Source organism: Geotrypetes seraphini, chromosome 3 (genome assembly GCF_902459505.1).
Source record: "Geotrypetes seraphini chromosome 3, aGeoSer1.1, whole genome shotgun sequence".
Lineage (NCBI taxonomy): Eukaryota > Metazoa > Chordata > Amphibia > Gymnophiona > Dermophiidae > Geotrypetes > Geotrypetes seraphini.
In genome coordinates, this window is record NC_047086.1 from 266,372,873 (window position 1) to 266,394,790 (window position 21,918).

General features: G+C 44.5%; 1 protein-coding gene across 7 annotated transcripts in view; it reads right to left on the reverse strand.

Moving 5' to 3' along the window:
* The window catches only part of ARID4B (AT-rich interaction domain 4B), an 852,780-nt gene that overhangs the window by 338,808 nt on the left and 492,054 nt on the right, over positions 1-21,918 (reverse strand). For all 7 annotated transcript variants that reach the window (XM_033937320.1, XM_033937318.1, XM_033937319.1 and 4 more), the window contains one exon: positions 8,074-8,308. In XM_033937320.1, the coding sequence (XP_033793211.1) occupies positions 8,074-8,308 (235 nt within the window). The remainder of the gene's footprint in view (positions 1-8,073; positions 8,309-21,918) is intronic.

Sequence of the window (21,918 nt, forward strand, 5' to 3'; positions counted from 1 at the left end):
TGACCAGTGCTTCCATCATCTTTCCCGGGACCGAGGTCATGCTTACCGGCCTGTAGTTTCCTGGGTCTCCCCTTGATCCCTTCTTAAAGATGGGTGTGACATTTGCTATTTTCCAGTCCTCTGGTATTTCCCCAGTCTTCATGGATAGATTACATATTTGACGAAGTGTTTCCGCTATTTCGTTTCTCAGTTCTTTTATTACCCTTGGGTGGATGCCGTCCGGACCTGGTGATTTGTCGCTCTTCAGTCTGTCTATCTGTCGGAGGACATCTTCTCGGCTCGCCTCTAGGTGGACCTGCTTTTCATCGTGGTCTCCGTTTATAATCTCCTCGGGTTCTGGGATATTGTATGTGTCCTCTCTCGTGAAGACTGACGAGAAGAATTTATTTAACCTGTCAGCTATCTCTTTTTCCTCCTTTACCACTCCTTTCCTGTCTCCGTCATCCAGTGGCCCCACTTCCTCTCTGGCTGGTTGTTTTCCCTACACATACCTGAAGAAAGGTTTGAAGTTTCTTGCTTCTCCTGCCAGTCTTTCCTCATATTCTCTCTTTGCTTTCCTAACTTCTCGATGGCATTCCTTCTGGTGTCTTTTGTGCTCCTTCTGGTTTTCTTTTGTTGGGTCCTTTTTCCATTTTCTGAAAGATGATTTCTTGTCACTTACCGCCTTTCTTACTGCATTTGTTATCCAAGCTGGATTTCTAGCTCGATTCTTTTTGCACCCTTTTCTAAACCTTGGGATGTATAGGTCTTGTGCCTCGTGCACCGTGCCCTTGAGCATGGCCCTGGCTTCCTCTAAGGTCTTCACCTTCCCTGAGCTGTTACTGAGCTTTTTTCCCACCATTTTCCTCATGGCCTTGTAATTTCCTTTTCTGTAGTTGAGTGCTGTCGTTGTGGTTCTTTTGACCTTTGGTGTTCCTACGTTTAGTTTGTACTGGATCATATTATGATCGCTGTTCCCTAATGGTGCTAGTACTACCACCTCCTTTGCGGGTCCCTCTAGCCTGTTGAGGATTAGGTCCAGAGTGGCACCCCCTCGCGTCGGTTCTGTGACCAGCTGCTCCATGAAACAGTCCCTCATCGCCTCCAGGAATTTAGTTTCTCTCGTGCAATTTGAGTGTCCAATGTTCCAATCTATTCCTGGGAAGTTGAAATCCCCCATAACCACCACCCTTCTACTTTTGCATACCTGCCTCAATTCATCCTCCAGGTCATGGTCGTCTGCTTCTGGCTGTCCTGGTGGGCAATAGTACAGTCCCAATTTGGTGTCCGCTCCTTCCCCTCCTGTCAGCTTAACCCATAGTGATTCCAAGCTGTCCGCCCTTACTGTTGTTTCCATCCTGGTTGAAGGAATGGAGTCCTTTATATACAGTGCTATTCCTCCACCCTTCTTGTGTGTCCTGTCCCTCCTGTAGAGTTTGTACCCTGGTAGGGCCACATCCCATTTGTTGTCCTCGGACCACCATGTCTCTGTGATTCCTATTATGTCTAGGTCTTTATTACTGGCTATAACTTCTAGCTCCCCCATTTTAGTCCTTAGGCTCCTGGCATTTGTATATAGGCAATTTAAGTCCCGGTTTGTTACCTTCTCTTTTGAGTCTCCTCGTGGTTTGATGCTCTTGCCGTTCTCCTCATGGGCTGCCAGTCCCCGAGCCTCGCTCTGTTCACCCTCCTCCTGTGGTGTGTCTGTGTTGTCCCCCTCCTGTAATGTGTCTATCTCGTCCTCTGTCTGTTTCCTGGTTTTTGGGTACCCCTCTGGTTTCGGCTGTTTCCTCCTTTTCTTGCCCTTTAGCTCTAGGTGTGTCTTGGGTCCCTGCAATGCGTCCTTGGATTTATGTCCAAAAAATGCCCACTCAGTCTCTAGTCCTCTATCACCATTTCCTGATTCAGTATCCTTGTTTGATACTGTGGTCCGACGTGTCGAGGTCAGGTCGACTATCGGCTTTCCTCTCGTTATCAGTTTAAAGTCATGTCTATGCAGGTCTGGATATTGCGTGCCAGCATCCTTGTCCCAGCCGAGCTCAAGTGCAGTCCGTCTCTCCTGTAGAGCTTGTTTTTCCCCAGGAAGGTTGTCCAGTTCCGTACAAAGAGGAAACCCTCCTCATCACACCATCGCCTCAGCCATCCGTTTATTGCTTGCAGCTCGATCTGCCTCCTCGCATCTGCCCTCGGTACTGGCAGGATCTCTGAGAAGGCTATCTTCCTTGTCCTCAGTTTCAGTTTCCTCCCCAGGGTCTTAAACTGCTCGGTCAGTGTAGTCCTGTTGAAATTCCTTCTGCTGACATCATTGGTCCCGACGTGGATTATCACTGCTGTCTCCTCCGTCTCAGCTCCCTCCAGGATTCTCTCGATTCTGTTGGAGATGTCCTTTGTCCTCGCTCCTGGGAGACATGTCACTAGGCGATCTGCTCTGCCTTCTGCTATGTGACTGTCCACCTCTCTCAGGATTGAGTCTCCCACCACGATTGCAGATTTCCCTTTTCTCAGCTGCTTCCTGGGTCTCAGGTCCGTGTCGGTGGTTTGATCCTCCAATCCTTCCTTCTCCTGTTTGGTTCCTCCGCAAGATCCTCCTCCTCCAGCTACTGGTGGGTCCTTCTCTCCATCTGTTGGTTCCCTTGTGAAGAGCTGGCGATCCTGTGTCTCTACCATCTTGCAGGCCTCCTCGATGAATCTCTCGAGCTCTCTGACCTGCTTGTTGATGTGGTTCTCTCTGGAGGTATCCTCAGTTGTTTCAATTTCCCACGGTTCCTCTATGGTGCGGAGTCCCTCCAGCTCCTGGACTCTGATCTGCAGTCTCCCAACCTCCTTCTTTAGGCTAACCAGTTCCTGACATCGACTGCATATGTAAGCCTGCCTCCCGGAAGGGAGGTAGTCATACATGTGACACTCAATGCAGAACACTGGAAAGTTTCTCTGGGCTTCTGCTGCCTCCATTTTCTTTCCTTGGTGCGTTGGATTGTGCCCGGTGTGTAGAAAAGTACGTGTGGGGGTTTTTTTTGTGGTTTTTTTTTTAGTAGTTTGAATTTGAATTTGCTGCTGGGCAGCCTGGGCTCTTGGCTCCTTCTTAAGGCTCCTTCGCAAAGGCGCTCTCGCTCGCCTTTGCTGCGCACCGGAGTCCGGCCGATGACACTGAGGGGGGGCGGAGCTACCTCTCACCGCTACCCCTAGGCTTGCTGGTCTCCCTGCCGCTGCCCTTTTCCTCCGCTTCCCGCTGGTGCCTCATTCGCCTCTCTCTCCACGAGGCTCCCCCGGCTGGTTAGCGATCTCTTGGGCCTTGCGCCGCGGCTCCCCTCCCTTTTAAGTGGGAGTCCGGCCGATGACGCTGAGGGGGGGTGGAGCTACCTCTCGCTGCTACCCCTAGGCTTGCTGGTCTCCCTGCCGCTGCCATTCTCCTCCACTTCCCGCTGGTGCCTCACTCACCTCTCTCTCCACGAGGCTCCCCCGGCTGGTGAGCGATCTCTTGGGCCTTGCGCCGCAGCTCCCCTCCCTTTTAAGGGGGTGTCCGACCGATGACGCTGAGGGGGGGCGGAGCTACCTCTCGCCGCTACCCCTAGGCTTGCTGGTCTCCCTGCCGCTGCCCTTCTCCTCCGCTTCCCGCTGGTGCCTCACTCGCCTCTCTCTCCACGAGGCTCCCCCAAAGAAGAGCGACCAAGATGATAAAGGGGATGGAATTCGTCTTGTATGAGGAAAGACTAAAAAGGTTAGGGCTGTTCAGTTTGGAAGAGAAGGCTGAGGGGAGATATGATTGAAGTCTACAAAATCCTGAGTGGAACAGGTACAAGTGGATCGATTTTTCACTCCATCAAAAATTTCAAAAACTAGGATACACTCAATGAAGTTACGGGGAAATACTTTTAAAACTAATAGGAGGAAATATTTTTTTAACTCAGAGAATAGTTAGGCTCTGGAATGCATTGCCAGAGGTTGTGGTAAGAGCAGATAGTATAGCTGGTTTTAAGAAAGGTTTGAATAATTTCCTGGAGGAAAAGTCCATAGTTTGTTATTGACAAAGACAGGGAGGAAGCCACTGTTTGCCCTGGATCAGTATCATTGAATATTGCTACTCTGGGTTTTTGCCAGATACTAGTGACCTGGATTGACTACTGTGAGGATGGGCTACTGGGCTTGATGGGCTAGTGGGGCTATTTTTATTTTCTTATTCCCTTTTGTTAGCCGAGCATGCTCTTGCTGGGTTCTCCCAGCCATCTTTGCCCCCCCCCCCCCCTCCTGGAGGTGCATCTCTTGTACCTTTCTTTGGAGCTTGTCATTCAGCTCTTCCAGCCCCCTTGCCTTTCGTAGCCTCACAGTATTGTACTGCTTCATTTACATTATTACATTGGTGTCTTCTATCCCGTCAATACCTTTCAGTTCTAGGCGGTTTACAACAAGTTAGCCTGGGCATTTCCAGGGAGAATACATGGTTAATAGATGTAGTATGCATCGGGATCTATGGAGGGTCAATCAGGTTAGTTAGATTATTTGACAAATTTCTTGAATAGAAAAGTTTTAAGTTCTTTCCTGAATGTTTTGTAGTTGGGCGTCATAGTCAACAGATTGGAGAGGTGGTGGTCTAGTTTCGCTGCTCTGGTGGCTAATAGTCCGTCGTATATGTTTTGCTTTGTATACCCTTTGATTGGGGTGTGGGTAAAGTGTGTATGAGTTTTTCCTGATTAGGCGGTTGCTCAGATAGCTTGGTCCATTTCCATTTAGGGCTTTGAATAGGGTGCAGCAGAATTTGTATTGTATGGGTGCTTGTACTGGGAGCCAGTGTGAATCTCGGAAAGTGGTGGTAATGTGGTCATATTTTTTCAGCGAGTAAATCAGTCTAAGAGCTGTATTTTGGCTCCTGCAGTCTAGTATACTGCCAGCATGGCCCTGTCGCTGCCAAATCCTGCTAAAGCTGTTCCACTTTGGCCCCTGCTGCTTCAGCTTTGGTCTGGAAGTCCTCCCTCTGGACTGTTACAAGGCAGACTTTTGAGACAATACCTCATTCCTTTCTCTGAGGTTGGCAAGTTCCTCATTCAGTTCCTTCACTATTTTATTTTTAGCTACTCCCTTCTCAATGAGCTGAGTCTGAATACTATTGTGGGCTTCTCGAACCTCTTCCATATTCCACTTTGCCTAGACAACTGGTTCTGGGCCTTCCACCAGCTGCCTCTGGAGATTTTCTTTTCCTCCCTTAATTTAGCTACATATTAAATATCAAATAGCTGGTCTTCTAACAGGTCTTTAATTTGGTGCTTAGCCTGTTCTAGCTCAGTAGCTAGGTCTGAATGTGGGCTTTGGACCTCTTCAGATAGTCCTCTTGGAGCTCAGCCTCCCTTTCTGGCTGAGACACCATGGTGGATACCCCATGCCAACCTTCAGTGGGATCCAAATCACAGAGTTTGACCGAGTGTCTTTTCTTGGGCTATCCCTGAGTCAGGGTTTGGAGGGCCACCTGTTGCCCCTCACTGGTCTCCATTCCTTTCTTGGAGCTTTTGAGTATCTGCTTCCCCCCCTCCCCCTCTCCCGGATTTTAAAACCTGCTTCTCTCTGCTGGCTAGTGCCTCAACTGCCTCCTGTTTGTCTATTGGCTTCAGAGAACTTAATCTCTTGTGCTCCTCTGAACCTACCAGGATTCTGTTGCAAGATCAGCCAGGTTTGTTGCCAGATTTGCTCCAAAGTTCCCATCTTGGGTTTTCAGTTTCTGGTCTCTCACCAGAATAATCTGGAGTACTGACTTTCAAAACAGAACTTCACCCCAGAAATTTCACTGCTTTTATTTAATAAAACCACTCCAAAGCAGTTTTAATTTTTTCTCTCTCTGTAGAGCCCTAATAGCTATCTCCAGGTGTAATCAGCGAGGTAATTAGGACAGCTCTCCCTCCCTCACGGCTTGAAATGCACATACACAAAAGAAGTTTTCTTTTCTCTTTTGACAAAAACAAAAAAGAAAGAAAACAAATCCTGCCAGTTGGGCTCTTGCTGCACTGTTTTCAATTTCCACTCTCAGCTGGAGCTTCCCTTCTTTGGCTGATCGAGAAAAAAAACTCCTCTAATGAGGTCTTAATTTCAAAAGATCCTAAGTCCAGCTTCTTTGTGGCAGAAGCTAGCAACTAGGTAGAAACACCATATGGGATAAGGAAGCACATTTGCTGGAGGGGAGAGGTTAGGACACAACACAGTCTCATATGAACAAAAACACTTTTTATTCTTTTTAGTTTGCCTAATACTGTACAGAAAGTTAACTTGGCTTACCTTAGCCATGCAGTACAGGCATCAGTCCTTGTCCCACAGCTCTGCCCTCAGCTGATGTCTAGGGAAAAATCAGGAGTTCTCTTCTCTCTCAGGGAACTCTTTAAACTGATCCCAGGCTCATTCATATATTTTCCTCCCTGTCTGAGGACCGCCCCTGTGACTCAGCAACATTGTTGAGCCCAGTACATCCTGGGAGCTGTAGTTTCCGTACCATTGGGCCATCACCCTCTGCTGCCCAGTGATAGAATAACATCATTACTGAGAGAGAATAAGAATAGCCTCACTGGGTCAGACCAATGGTCCATCAAGCCCAGTATGACTCTTTTACGGTGACATTTTCTCTCTCTCCCTTTTTTCTCTTAATTTTATATTATGAAAGGAGCTACTGAAAAGTTCTCAGCTCAACCAAGACAAGAATGATATGGAGCCATGAAACTTATAAGTGATGCATTTGGGCAGAAAGAACAAGGAGCATGAGTACACCATGTCAGGTGCAACTCTGAGTAAGAGTGAGCGAGAAAAGGACCTGGGGGTACTGATAGATAGGACCCTGAAACAATCAGCACAATGCAGTGGTGACAAAGAAGGCAAATAGAATGTTGGGCATGATAAAGAAGGGAATCACGAGTAGATCGGAGGGTGTTATAATGCCGCTTTATAGAGCATTGGTCAGACCACACTTGGAATACTGTGTCCAACACTGGTCTCCCTATCTAAAGAAGGATATAAAACTGCTCGAGAGGGTGCAGAGACAAGCAACAAAGCTGGTAAAAGGTATGGAGAACTTGAGCTACGAAGAAAGGCTTGGAAAACTGAGACTGTTCTCCCTTGAGAAGAGGAGGCTGCGAGGGGATATGATTGAGACTTTTAAAATAATAAAAGGAATCAACAAGATAGAGCAGGACAAAAAGTTATTTACGATGTCAAATGTGACTAGGACAAGAGGTCATGGACTGAAGCTGAGGGGGGACAAGCCCAGGACAAATGCCAGGAAGTTCTGCTTCACACAGCGGGTGATGGACACCTGGAACGCTCTCCCGGTGGAGATTGCTGCGGAACCGACCATTCTAGGATTTAAGGGCAAGTTAGATGCACATCTCCTCAGAAGGCAAATAGAGGGATACCGGTGACTAAGTTTTCGCCAGGTTGCACCTGGCTGGGCCTCCGCATGAGCAGATAACCAGACTTGATGGACCCAGGGTCTGATCCGGTGATGGCAGTTCTTATGTTCTTATGTTCCACACTTTTATTGACACTTTTTGTTTAAAATGTTAAGAAAAGTATAGAATAACTTGTAAGTTTCATAGATCCACATCATTCTCTTCTTGGTTGGGCTGAGAACTTTTCAGCAGCCTCTTGTACTGTGGATTGCTCATTAGTCCATGTAGGCATGTGGCAGTATACGAAATGCAATAAATTAATACATAAACAGACTGACTAAGCAGCTACTATAGGTGGCACTGCTAAAAACGCACAAAACATATCCTGAAGTACGAGTTACTACATAATAATAATATAAAAGTCCCAGTCCCAATGAGTGCTAAAGACAGAAATTTTCTAAAAAAAAAGAAGATAAGTCAGCCCAATAATCAAAAAGGTATCATTTATTTTTTCTGGACAGAAGTTGTAATCTGAAAGTTGATTATTTGCTACGCCATACTATGTAACTTATTTTCTGTTATTTCAATTTAATTAATAATACTTTTTTTTAAGTAATGTAACCATTATCTACCACAAACCTATACTAGAATAAAACTATGCTGACCTGGCAATCAGCTAAATTATCATAAACAATTCTGTAATTTCTTAAAAGATAAAATTAAGGTGATATATTACCCTAGAATGGTTTATTTCATTTTCTCTTCTTTTTTGCTCCGTGAGCTGCTCTTTCATCAATACTGCATCTTTATCCACTTTTAGATCTTCCATACGTGCCTCAGGTTTTAGATGCATTTCTAATCCATTATTATTTTTGTTCTCTTTACAAGATTTACTTGGAACTTTCTCTGGTAATGCCATATGAAATTTAATATTAGCTGACCTACAGTACTCTTCGAAGCCATACAAATACCTGAAAATTTGAAAAACAAAAGGCATTTCAGATCTCTCTAGAAAATGCATGAATCGACATTTTCTACCATTATAACAAACTTTTCATTCTTGTGTTATACAGCCAGAAGAACAAAGATACAATAAACTTTATCCACATATTTTCCGGTGAGATGAAATACAACCTATATGGATTTTTCTCTATTTAATAGACAAACTAAAAACCAACTAGCATACAGCAAGGATTAGCTACTATTATGTTAATGCTTTTTTATTTTATTTTTTTATTTCTTTTCATTAAAAGGCCTCCTTTGAAAAATATTAGCAGGCAAGCAGACAAGACTAAATATGGTGACATTACAGGCTAATTTTAAGAAGGTATAGTAAAAAGTTACCTAGTTGGGAGAAATCTACCAAGTCCACTTTTTTGGACTGCCTAACAGCTCCCTCTACATGAACAGTAAGTGGAAGGTTAAAAACCAAACAACCTAATTCTGTGATGCCAAAAATAATATCTTCCCAAACTCAAACATCACCTCAGAATTGCTGAATCAGCATTTTTCTGCAATTCTCATACAGATCAACATTTTTTTCTTCTAGGAACATGTTCAATCTACTTTTAAACTGATCAAGTATTATAGTTTTAATTGTTGCTAGTCAAATTTTATCTTTGAGTAAAAAGGGGAAATTCCATAAGTAACAATTAGTAAATTGGCTTCAATAAACAGCTTTAACAAGCTCATAATTGAAAAAAAAAATTGGGGAGATAAACACCTATCTTCTTAGCTGCAATTCTACAAAAGACAGGTGCCTATCACATGGTGCCTATCAGCGCCTAACACCAAAGTAGGTGTGTTTAGAGGTGGAAAAAGATTTAGGCGCCACTACTCATAATTAGGCATCTATAATATAGGCCTTTAAAACCCTGGCCTAAATTACAGGTGCCTAATTTTAAGTTGGGTGTGATTCTGTAATGGGTGCCTAAATGTGATTGACATGCAATAGGCCACTAACTTTAGGTGCCTATCTTTTTTAGGCACCAGTTACAGAATCTAGTCCAAAGTCACTTCCTTTGCTCTTAGTGGTATCTATTTCCTCTTAGCCTTAGAGAATGCCATTTGGTAGGTTGTTAGGTGTTTGATATATTTGAATTGTATATTTTTCTCTCTTAAATGTCTTTTTTTGTAATGTAGAATGGGTGGGAAGGATTCAAAAGCACAGGAAAAACATACCAAGTAAAAAATAATAATAAAAAAAAGTCCCTCCATCTCTTCTAGGCTCTGCCTAAGATCTTCAAATCCTCAAAATGAAACTTCCGCTCGCCCAATTCCTCCCTATACTTTGCCTTTCCAGCATAGTGGTAGTACACTACACACCCTCCAATAACAACCCCCACTCCTTTTGGCACCCTAAAAACCAAAGTTCAAAACCCCTAGACCCCCAAAACCCCACTTAGAAGAGTGTTGAAACCCACCGAAACGCCATTCCTATACTTTAGAACAAAAACAGCAACAACAAAAGACAGAGAAAAGAACCCCTCATCAAACCATACACGAAATTGCAATCTGCAATTCCATTGACAGCATCAAATAATAGGGAAAAAAAACCCTCCCCCATCCACTGCATGTATATCAACACAAAATCAGTAGTAAACAAATTATTTCTCCTAAATGACCTAATAATCACAACCAACAACCTAGACCTCTCATTTATAGTGGAAACATGGCTAAAGGACCTAGACAGCCCAGAAATCCCCCACCTCTGCCCTCAAGGATACAACATACTGTATTTTTCGTTCCATAAGACACTTTTTTCCCACCCAAAAGTGGGAGGAAATGTCGATGTGTCTTATGCAGCAAAGATATAAATGTCTAACACGAGCCTTTTAAAAACACCCCAGTACTTTTTTTTAACCCTCGTCCCTTTTTAAAACATCCCCCGCCCAGTCCCGTCCCTCTTCAAATCTCCCCCATTGCCTGGTGGTCAAGCGGTGCATCGGCCGGCAGGCGCAAGCTCTCCACCCGCCTGCTTGGGCTCACACCGCCTCTTCCCGTCCTGTTCCGCACCTCCTTAAGCCTCTCCCATTGCCTGGTGGTGCAGCGGTGTCAGCACCGCTCTCTCGCGAAAACTGAAGGCACAGTTCGGAGGGTGGCACTGGCCCAGGCAGGCGGGTGGAAAGCTCGCACCTGTCGGTCAACACTGAAAACACCAGAGAGCAGCGCTGCCACTGCTGGACCACCAGGCAATGGGAGAGCATAGGAAGGAACACTGGGGGCAGTAAGGACATAGGAAGGAAGGAAGGAGGGAGGCAACAGAAAGGGGCAATTGTTGGGCCTGAGTGCAGAAAGAAAGAAATGAAAGTAAGGATGCACAGTCAGAAGGAAACGCAACCAAAGACTCATGAAATCACCAGACAGCAAAGGTAGGAAAAATGACTTTATTTTCAATTTAGTGATCAAAATGTGTCAATTTTGAGAATTTACATCTGCTGTCTATATTTTGCACTATATTTGTCTATTTTTCTATAGTTGTTACTGAGGTGACATTGCATATTTTAAAGTCATCTACCTTGACATCTTTGAAACCCCCCAAATATAAATAATAATTAACATTTTCTCTGCGTATAGTGTGCTTTGTGTTTTTTTTAATTTTATGGTTACCATTATGAATTAATAAGATATTATGTGTATATGAAAAATGAATGGAATAAATTGGGGACAGGATTGGGGGCAGGATTGGGGTAGGGCTGACAATTAATAAATGTCCCGTTTTCAGTAGCGTACCAAGGGGGGGCATCAGAGATGATCTTTACAGCAGCCATATGCAACTACAACACTGGCTGCTGTAAGAAGGTAATTTAGACTCGCGGCCACAGGGCAGGGAGGTTTGTCAGACTGGGCCTGTTGTCGGTCGGTTGGACAGGCAGGAGGGGGGGAAGCACCACGAAGGTAAGGAGCAGGGAGGGAGAAAGGGAGGAAAGGTGGAGTGGAGAGGAAAAGACACTTAAGGGAAATGGGTAAAACAGAGGGGGGAGAAGGACGCTGAAAGCACATGGGGAAGACAGAGGGGTGGAGAAGGACGCTGAAAGCACATGGGGAAGACAGAGGGGTGGAGAAGGACGCTGAAAAGCACATGGGGAAGACAGAGGGGTGGAGAAGGAAGCTGAAAACACATGGGGAAGACAGAGGGGTGGAGAAGGACGCTGAAAGCACATGGGGAAGACAGAGGGGTGGAGAAGGACGCTGAAAGCACATGGGGAAGACAGAGGGGTGGAGAAGGACGCTGATAGCACATGGAGAAGACAGAGGGGTGGAGAAGGATGCTGAAAAGACATGGGAAGACAGAGGGGTGGAGAAGGACGCTGAAAGGACATGGGGAAGACAGAGAGGTGGAGAAGGATGCTGAAAAGACATGGGAAGACAGAGGGGTGGAGAAGGACGCTGACAGGACATGGGGAAGACAGCGGGGGGAGAAGGACGCTGAAAGGACATGGGGAAGACAGGGGAGGGAGAAGGACGCTGAAAGCACATGGGGAAGACAGGGGAGGGAGAAGGATGCTGAAAGCACATGGGGAAGACAGAGGGGGGAGAAGGACGCTGACAGGACATGGGGAAGACGGGGGGAAAGAAGGACACTGAAAGGAAATGGGGAAGAGAGAGTGGGGAGATGATGCTGAAGGGAAATGGGGAAGAAAAAGTGGGTTGAAGACCCTGAAGGGAAATGGGGAAGAGAGAGTAGGGAGAAGACACTAGCAGGGAAGAAGACAGAGGTGCCAGACTATGGCGGGAGCGGAGGGAAGAAGATGGGTGCCAGACCAATTTGGTAGGGGGGAGAAAGGGAGAGGCACAGTAACAGAGCAAATGGAAGACGCAGAGAGAAGTGAGACAGTGGATGGAAGGAATTGAATGAGAACATGAGAAAAGCAGAAACCAGGCAACAAAGGCAGAAAAAAAATTCTATTTCTTTTTTTTTTTTTTTCCTTCAGGATAAAGCAGTATATTATTTGTGTTAATAAAAATTTATAAACAAAGCCCTACCAGCTGAACATCTCTTTCTCCAGTTCAGCAGCTAGAACTTTGATTTATAAGGAAGGAATAAGCTAAATATTGCAGTACTGAGGCTTGTATGGATGCTGCGGGGACGGTGATGGGGCGGTGAAGGGGACGGTGCAGTGACGGGGACAGATTTTTTTCCCCGTGTCATTCTCTAGTGCTCACGTCAAAAGCTTCCCTCTGACTCAGCTTCCTGTTTCTGCTTAGCACCGCGTTGCCGATCTGAAGTTCTGTTGATGCCAGGGGTAGAAGGAGGCCTGTTGCCGATCTTAAGTGTCATCGTGGGAGAAGGGGGTTGCAGATCTTGTTGCCAAAATCGGAAAGGTGAGGAAAGGAGAAAGATAGGCCTGTGGTGGACGGAGAGATTGAGAGAAGGGGGCAGATGATGTGGGGAGAAAGGGGAGAGAGAAGAGGGCAGATGATGGAAGTAGAGAGAAGGAGCAGATGGAAGTGAGAAGAGAGAAGAGGGCAGATGATGAGTAAAAAGGATTGAGTTAGGGAAATACTGGAGGGGTGAGGGAAAGAGGTGGCGAGTTGTAGGTAGACAGTAAAAAAGGAAATTGATGAGAGGGTAGTAAGAACGTAATCTAGATGGATGCAGAAAATAAATTGAAAAGGAAATGAGGGCAGAAGAGAGGTGTGGGAGAGGGAAGGAGAGGAGAGAGATGCCAGACCAATGGGGGTGAAAGGAGAGATGGAAGGGGGAGGCATACAGTTTCTGGAAGGGGCATAGAAGGAGAGAAGATGCCATATAGGGAGGGGCAGAAAGATGACAGACAGAAGATGGAAGGAAGACAGTAACAAGAAGATGAGGAAAGCAGAAACCAGAGGAGACAAAGGTAGAACAAAAATTTTCTATTTATTTATTGCTTTAGGAGACATGTGTCACTGTTTCTGTGGTGTTGCATTTTATGTAGAGTCCAGCTTCTTGCTGATTCAATTTAACCTTTGTCTATGTATTTCTATTTTATCCCCCTTTTACAAAACTGTGGAGCGTTTTTTACTGCCAGCCGTGGTGGTAGCAGCTCTGATACTCAGAATTCTATGAGCGTCAGAGCTGTTACTACCGTGGCTAAAATCCACACTACAGTTTTGTAAAAGGAGGAGGGGTTAGTTTGTGATGACATATTCCATACTAGGCAAAGGTGTTTTCTGTGTTCTGTGTGTTTGAAAGACATGGTTTTCTGTTAGGATTAACGGTGTAGGATTGATCTGTACTAGTCTGGCTTGTTTAGTTTTGCAATGGGTATATTGATGAACTGCTCACTGCAACATGTAAGATGCTGCCTTTTCCTAGGTACTCATGTGTGACATGTGGCTTGTTACTAAAAATCATGTTTTTCGTACAGATGGGGGGGTGCCAAAAAAATGATGGGCCCCGGGTGTCACATATGCTAGGTATGCTACTGCCCATTTTCATAAAAAAAATAAATTGTCACATTAAGAATACCTTGCTCAAAGACTTGCCCACATTATAATCCTACTAATATACAGACCTCCCAACTCTCAATCAAGTTCTGTCCAGGCGACCGGAAAAGAAATGGCGGAAAAAAGGCACACAAGAACTCAGAACACAATGGCATAAGGCAATAAAAAAATACAAATCCAACCTAGCAGAGACCAAGAAAAACTACTAAGCCAGCAAATTAGGTACCAAAACAATAAAAAGTTATTTCTTCTGGTGTGACAATTCACAACCCTACCGAAACAAGAATCCACTGGACACGCCAACAAAATCACAGCTGAAGAACTAACAGACTTCTTTCTCAACAAAATAAAAAATGTTCAGTCTGAGGTAACCAAAGCTCTCACCACCGAGACACACACTCTTGACACATCACAACTCATCACTGAACCCACCAAAGCTAATCAAATCTGGGCTTCATTCTCCAACCTGTCCATCCCTGACACAAAAAAACTACTATCCAAATTGTCCGTGTGCTGCAGCTCCCTAGACAACTGTCCCTCTTATCTCCTCACTACCGTTCCTGAACAGATCACCATCTGGATCACCAACCTCCTAAATAACTCCCTAAACCAAGGCCACTTGCCAGAAACAATGGGTAAAATAGCACTCACCCCTATACCAAAATCACCAAAGGCAGATCTCTCCTCAGCCTCATACTATAGACCCATTGCAGGCATACCCATCCTGACAAAAATCAGCTCACAACTTTCATTGAACAACACTCATGCCTCCACCTATCCCAATTCGGATTCCGTCAACAACATATCACAGAACTTCTCCTCCTCATTTTGATCACAAAAACCAAACAACTGCTTAGTACAGGATGTCAAGCAATACTCCTCCAATTTGACATTTCAGCAGCCTTCAGTTTAGTAGACCACCACCTACTACTAACAAAACTGTCAGAAATTGCCATAACAGACACAGTGCTAAGATGGTTCTCAGATTTCCTACAAAACAGGGAATATATCATCAAAATGAACAGAGAGATCTCCAACCCCTGGAGGGCCTTCTGTGGCATGCCACAGGGCTCCCCACTCTCTCCCATCCTATTCAACCTCTTCATGAGCTCTCTTGGTAACATCAAATTTGAAGACAAAAGTATATTGTCCTATGCAGATGACATCCTTCTCCTTATTTCCATAACCAACAACCACTTGGATATCACCAATAAAGTCTCACATAATATTGAAAGAATCCAAATCTGGGCAACTACCAACAAACTAAAATTAAACACAACTAAAACCAAAGTTCTATACTTCCACACACCCCAACAGAAGGCACCAACAAGCATCACTCTTCGATCCTCCTTGTAGAAGAATCCTCCAAAATCCTAGGTTACATACTGGACTCCACACTTACTACAAATCTCCAGTCTCCGAAAGAAATCCCTCTACACCTTGAGACTGCTAAGATTAATCAGACCATACTTTCATCCACACCACTTCTCCTTAATTGTACAACTGATTATACTACCACAACTGGACTACTGCAACTCCATCTACATGAGATATTAGACGCAATAGGAATCTCAGGTAATGTTCACAAATGGTTCCAAAGCTTCCTCAAAACACGAACATACAAAGTCAAATCAAAAGAGCACATATCCGACCCATGGTCAAACCCATGTGGAGTACCACAAGGATCACCATTATCACCCATATTATTTAACCTCTTCATAGCATCCCTAGGCATAACCCTAGACGCCCTAAACACAGTATCATTCAGCTACGCAGATGATATAACTATCCTCCTCCCCTTTAATATTCAAGACCCCTTATCCACAAACCACCTGAAAATGATAATGGAAACGGTAGAAAAATGGATGTCAAGTCATAAACTAAAACTGAACTCGGAAAAAACTAAATTCCTACTACTGGAAAGGGAAAAAAAACCATCTCTCACAGAACTAGAAGTAAATACAATCAAGTACCCAATGCAAAGCACAATCAAAATCCTGGGAATCCTACTAGACAGAAATTGCACAATGCAGTCTCAAATCCACAAAATCATCCAAAGAGCATTCTTCACAATACGTAACCTAAGAAAAATAAGAAAATTCTTCAACAAAGATCAATACAAGATATTAGTACAATCCCTAGTACTGAGTATTGTAGATTACTGTAACAGCCTATACCTATCATGCCCAAATTACATGATAAAACAATTACAGACAGTTCAGAACACAGCCCTCAGAATCATCTACTCACTAGGCAAATATGACCACATCACCAAAGCATACTTAGACTCACACTGGCTACCAATAAAAGCAAGATCCCAGTTCAAATTCTACTGTCTACTATACAAAGTAATACATGGAACAGCACCCAGCTACCTAAACAACAGACTACACCGTAACCTCTCACACAGATTAAGGAGAACCCAGAGCCTATTCACTCACCCCCCTCTCAAAGGAACACGACGAAAGAAACTATATGACAGCCTTTTAGCGACACAGGCAGCAAAGATCGATACTACCATCACCAATCTACTGACCAAATCAATAGACATTAAAGCATTCCGAAAAGAAATCAAAACTCATCTCTTCAAAAAACACTTCCCATCATCATAACCTCACAAAAGTATTAGAAAATACTCTCATGACTACCCAAACACCACCACCAGCAACACCCTAATCAGGACAGTATTATCTCTACTCGTCTAAACAACAGAATCCGGACAATATTATCTCTATTCTTCTAAACAACCTATCACTACCTACTATCTACTACCAACTTATCCTGGAAAAGTCCAGAACAACAATTGTAACTTAACGCATTCTTGATTATATGTACTGCAATGCTACTGGAAATGTCCAGTCTTCTAACTTGTAATCCGCTTAGAACCGCAAGGCACAAGCGGAATAGAAATCACTAATGTAATGTAATGTAATGTAATGAGAATCAACACCACAAAATGCAACTCATCCAAAACACCGCTGTTAGACTAATCTTCAACCTGAGAAAATAAGACTCGATTACAGCCTTCACCAGGCAACTGCACTGGCTACCCATCCCATCATGAAAAACCTTCAAAACTTTCACCGCATCATTCACCGTATACTTTACGGAAACTCAGCGACTCCTCTCATCCAGCTCTTCTCCAAGACATGGTCTACTTCCCACAGAACCCTCAATAGAATACTTCTAAATCACCCTTCCACAAAAAAATCTTCAATATAAAAGTGTTTTCCACTCCATACTCACCTTCCTAGGTGTAAAAACTTGGAATGACCTTACTGAAATGACCAGAACAGAACCTAATCATACCATATTCCAGAAAAAACTGAAAACTCATCTATTTGACCCCCTCTAACTACAGACCCATCGCCTCAATCCCACTTTACGCTAAATTAATAGGACTGGTAGCGCAATACCTCACCAACTACCTAGAAATCCATAACATACTTCACCCCTCTCAACCAGGATTCAGATCCAGCTGCAACGCTGCTGGACACAGCCAGACTGTACCTTAGTAAAGGAGGAAGAATGTTACTAATTCAACTCGATCTCTCAGCAGCATTCGACCTAGTAGACCACACCATACTACTCCAGATACTGGACGCCAAAGGGATCTCCGGAGCAGTGTACAACCGGTTCCAAGGATTCTTAAAATCAAGAACCTACAGAGTCAAGTCAAACGACCTTAAATCAGAACCCTGGTCTAACCCCTGTGGAGTCCCACAAGGTTCACCACTATCGCCTATGCTCTTCAACCTCTTCATATCCTCCCTTGGCTTCACTCTAGATACCCTAAATGCAACATCTTTCAGCTACGCAGACGATATAAACATACTCCTCCCCTTCGACACCCAAGACCCCACTTCTTTAAGCAAGCTAAAAACAACACTGGAAGTAGTGGAAGAATGGATGCTAAAACACAAACTGAAACTGAATTCGGACAAAACAAAATTCCTACTACTCAAAAAAGACAAAACCCCATCCACAACAGAATTAGCAATTAACGTCACCAAATACCCCATAGAGCCCTCTCTCAAAATCCTTGGAGTGACGATAGATAGATGCTGCACAATGCAGACACAAATCAATAAACTACTCAAAAAGCATTTTTCACCATGCGCAACCTCCGAAAAATAAGAAAATTCTTCGAAAAAGACCACTACAGGATCATAGTTCAATCCCTTGTCCTAGGACTAGTAGACTATTGCAATATCCTCTACCTTCCATGCCCCACAAACTTGCTAAACCAACTGCAGACCATTCAAAACACAGCCCTCAGGCTGATCTACTCTCTCGGAAAATTCGACCATATCACTAATGCTTACCTTGACTCTCACTGGCTACCAATACGTGCTCGAATCCAATTCAAATTTTATTGTCTACTATACAAAGCAATATATGGATCTGCACCCACCTACCTCAACGACCGTCTTAATTTCAACTGCACATCCAGAACAAAAAGAACCCAGAACCTATTCGCCTATCCCCCACTCAAGGGTACTCAGCGAAAGAAGATGTACGATGGCCTCCTAGCGACGTAGGCAGCGAAACTGGACCCCTTTATCTCCAACTTGTTATCAACTACAAGTGACTTTAAATCATTCCGAAAAGAAATCAATACCCTACTATTCAAAAAAACTATACAACCTCCCAACAGACCCTAACAAGTAACCAAGCCTAAACCCTTCTCCTAAATTGTAATTCCTTGCATCTATTATGTAACCATCCCCCAATTATAACTTCTTAGAAAATCCCAGCTATCTTTTACTATTTCCCGCTTAGAACTGTAAACATCCCCTGAATTGTAACTTCCTGGATATGTCCAGCTGTCTTATACTGTAATCCGCTTAGAACTGCAAGGTAAAGGCGGAATATAAGTCATTAATGTAATGTAATATAATCACCTGTATCCTCTCCTTCCCCCTCCATCCCTCTCCCTATTCCCCTCCTACCCACCTCTTCTCTTCTCCTTCTCCTCCCCCCTTCTCCTTCCTTGCCTCTCTCTATAATTCGCCTTGAGCCTACCTAGATATGAGCGACAGAGAAATAGAAGATTAGATAGATTAGATGTCCTCCTTTTGAGGACATGTCCGGGGGTCCAGACAGCTTTTCAAAACCCGGCTACAGATGTAACGGGTGGGAATGAGTGGGGAAGGGTGGGTCTAGGTGCAGGTCCAGGGGACGGATTTTCCATTCGGAAAATCTAGTAACCTTAACAAAGGGCTTCCAAAGATGGATTGGTATAGCACAGTTACTTACCGTAACAGGTGTTATCCAGGGACAGCAGGCAGCTATTTTCACATATGGATGACGTCACCGACGGAGCCTCGATGCAGAAGCCTTGCAAGCAGACTTGCTTGAAGAAACAAGAAGTTTCGAGTCAGCTGCACCGCGCATGCGCGAGTGCCTTCCCGCCCAGCACAGGGCGCGTCTCCTCAGTTCAGATAGCTAGCAGAGAAGCCAACCAGGGGAGGTGAGTGGGTTGTGAGAATAGCTGCCTGCTGTCCCTAGATAACACTTATTACGGTAAGTAACTGTGCTTTATCCCAGGACAAGCAGGCAGCCTATTCTCACATATGGGTAACCTCCAAGCTAACCAGAATGGGATGGTGGGAGTCTTGGCAATTTAGGAGAATAAGTTTTGTAATACTCTCTGGCCAAAATGGCCATCCCATCTGGAGAAAACATCCAGACAATAGTGAGAAGTGAAAATATGAACCGAGGACCAAGTAGCAGCCTTGCAAATTTCCTCAATAGGTGTAGATCTGAGGAAAGCTACTGAAGCTGCTATTGCTCTGACTTTATGGGCTGTGACTCTACCTTATAGTTGTAATCCAGCCTGGGCATAGCAGAAGGAAATACAAGCAGCCATCCAGGAAGAGATGGTATGCTTAGAGATAGGATGTCCCAACTTGTTTGGATCGAAAGAAACAAAAAGTTGAGGAGCAGTTCTGTGTGGTTTATTGTGTTCCAAATAGAAGGCCAAAGCATATTTACAGTCCAGAGTATGAAGAGCTGATTCTCCAGGATGAGAATGAGGCTTTGGAAAAAACACTGGAAGAATAATGGATTGGTTGAGATGAAATTCCAATACCACCTTAGGGAGGAATTTAGGATGAGAACGGAGGACCACCTTGTCATGATGGAACACAGTGAAAGGTGGATCAGCAACTAAAGCTTGCAGCTCACTGACTCTTCGAGCAGAAGTGAGGGCTAAGAGAAACACCACTTTCCAAGTGAGATACTTCAGATGAGCCGTAGACATTGGTTCAAATGGAGGCTTCATCAATTGAGCAAGAACAACATTGAGGTCCCAAACCACAGGAGACAGTTGAGAGGAGGTTTGACACTGAAAAGTTGTTTCATGGATCTGGAAACCACCGGATGAGCAAAGAGGGGTTTCCCTTCAATAGGCTGATGGAAAACTGCAATTGCACTGAGATGGATTCGGATCAATGTAGATTTGAGTCCAGAAGTGGATAAGTGCAAAATATGCAAAACAGAATATAAGAAGGAATGCTGAGGCTCCTTATCATGAGAAAAACACCACGTAGAAAATTTAGTCCATTCTTGGTGATAGCATTGTTTACTGGTAGGCTTCCTAGAAGCCTCTAAAATGTCTCTGACAGGTTGAGAAAACTGAAGAGGAGTCATGTTGAGAGGTACCAAGCTGTCAGTTGTAGAGACTGCAGGTTGGGATGAAACGGAGATCCCTGACTCTGTGTAAGCAGAGATGGAAAAACTGGTAGAAGGTATGGCTCTCTGCTGCTGAGTTGAAGTAGAAGGGAGTACCAAGGTTGTCTCGGCCACCGAAGAGCAATGAGAATCATGGTGGCATGATCGTTCTTCAACTTGACCAGAGTCTTGAGAATGAGAGGGAATAGAGGGAATGCGTACAGGAAGAGATTCGTCCATTCCAGAAGAAAAGCATCTGCCTCGAGGTGATGAGAATAGATCCTGGAACAGAAATGAGGCAGTTTGTGGTTGTGGGGAGCTGCAAAGAGATCTATCTAAGGCGTCCCCCACTGTGAAAAAATGTGATGAAGAGGCAAAGAATGGAGTTTCCATTCGTGAGGTTGCAGAAGACGACTCAAGTTGTCCGCCAAGCAATTTTTTGCCCCTTGGATGTAGACAGCTTTGAGGAAGGTGTTGTGGCAGATTGCCCAGTCCCAAACCTTCAGAGCTTCTTGACAAAGGGAGGAAGATCCTATCCCTCGCTGTTTGTTCACATAATACATGGTGACTTGGTTGTCTGTCCGAATCAGGACTACCTGGTTGTGAAGAAGATGTTGAAAAGCGTTGAGAGCCTTGAAAATCGCTCTGAGTTCCAACAGATTGATGTGACATTGACGATCCGTACTGGTCCAGTGGCTTTGTGTATGGAGTCCATCGAGATGAACGCCCCAAGAATAGGTCAAAAATCTGTCATGAGGACCTTCTGATGGGGAGGAGTTTGAAAAAGCAAGCCTCTGGAGAGATTGGAAGAGAGCATCCACCAATGGAGAGACTGCTTCAATGAAGGAGTGACTGTTATGTGTCGAGAAAGTGGGTCGCCAACGTGTGTCCACTGAGACACCAGGGTCCACTGAGGAATTCTGAGGTGAAGTCTGGCAAAAGGAGTCACGTGTACTGTGGAGGCCATGTGACCTAGTAGTACCATCATGTGTCTCACTGAGATAGAAGAGCGGGAAGACACTGTATGACAGAGTTGAAGGAGAGCTTCCAGACGTTGTTGCGGAAGGAATGCTGTGAGTTGGATAGTATCCAGAACAGCTCCGATGAATTGTAGATTCTGAGAGGGCTGTAGTTGGGATTTAGGAAAGTTGATTTCGAATCCCAAACTTTGTAGGAACCACGTAGTCCATTGGGTCGCTGCAATAACCCCCTGAGATGTTGAATCTTTGATGAGCCAGTCGTCTTGGTAGGGAAACACCTGAAGACCATAGTTCCGTAGAGCTGCTGCTACCACTACCAGGCACTTGATGAACACTCTGTGAGAGGAAGCCAGGCCAAAGGGCAGCACTCTGTATTGATAAAGCAGATTCCTCATCCGAAATCTGAGATATTGACGGGAGGCCGGATGAATGGGAATATGAGTGTAGGCCTCCTTGAGATCCAGAGAGCATAACCAGTCGTTCTGATCTAGAAGGGG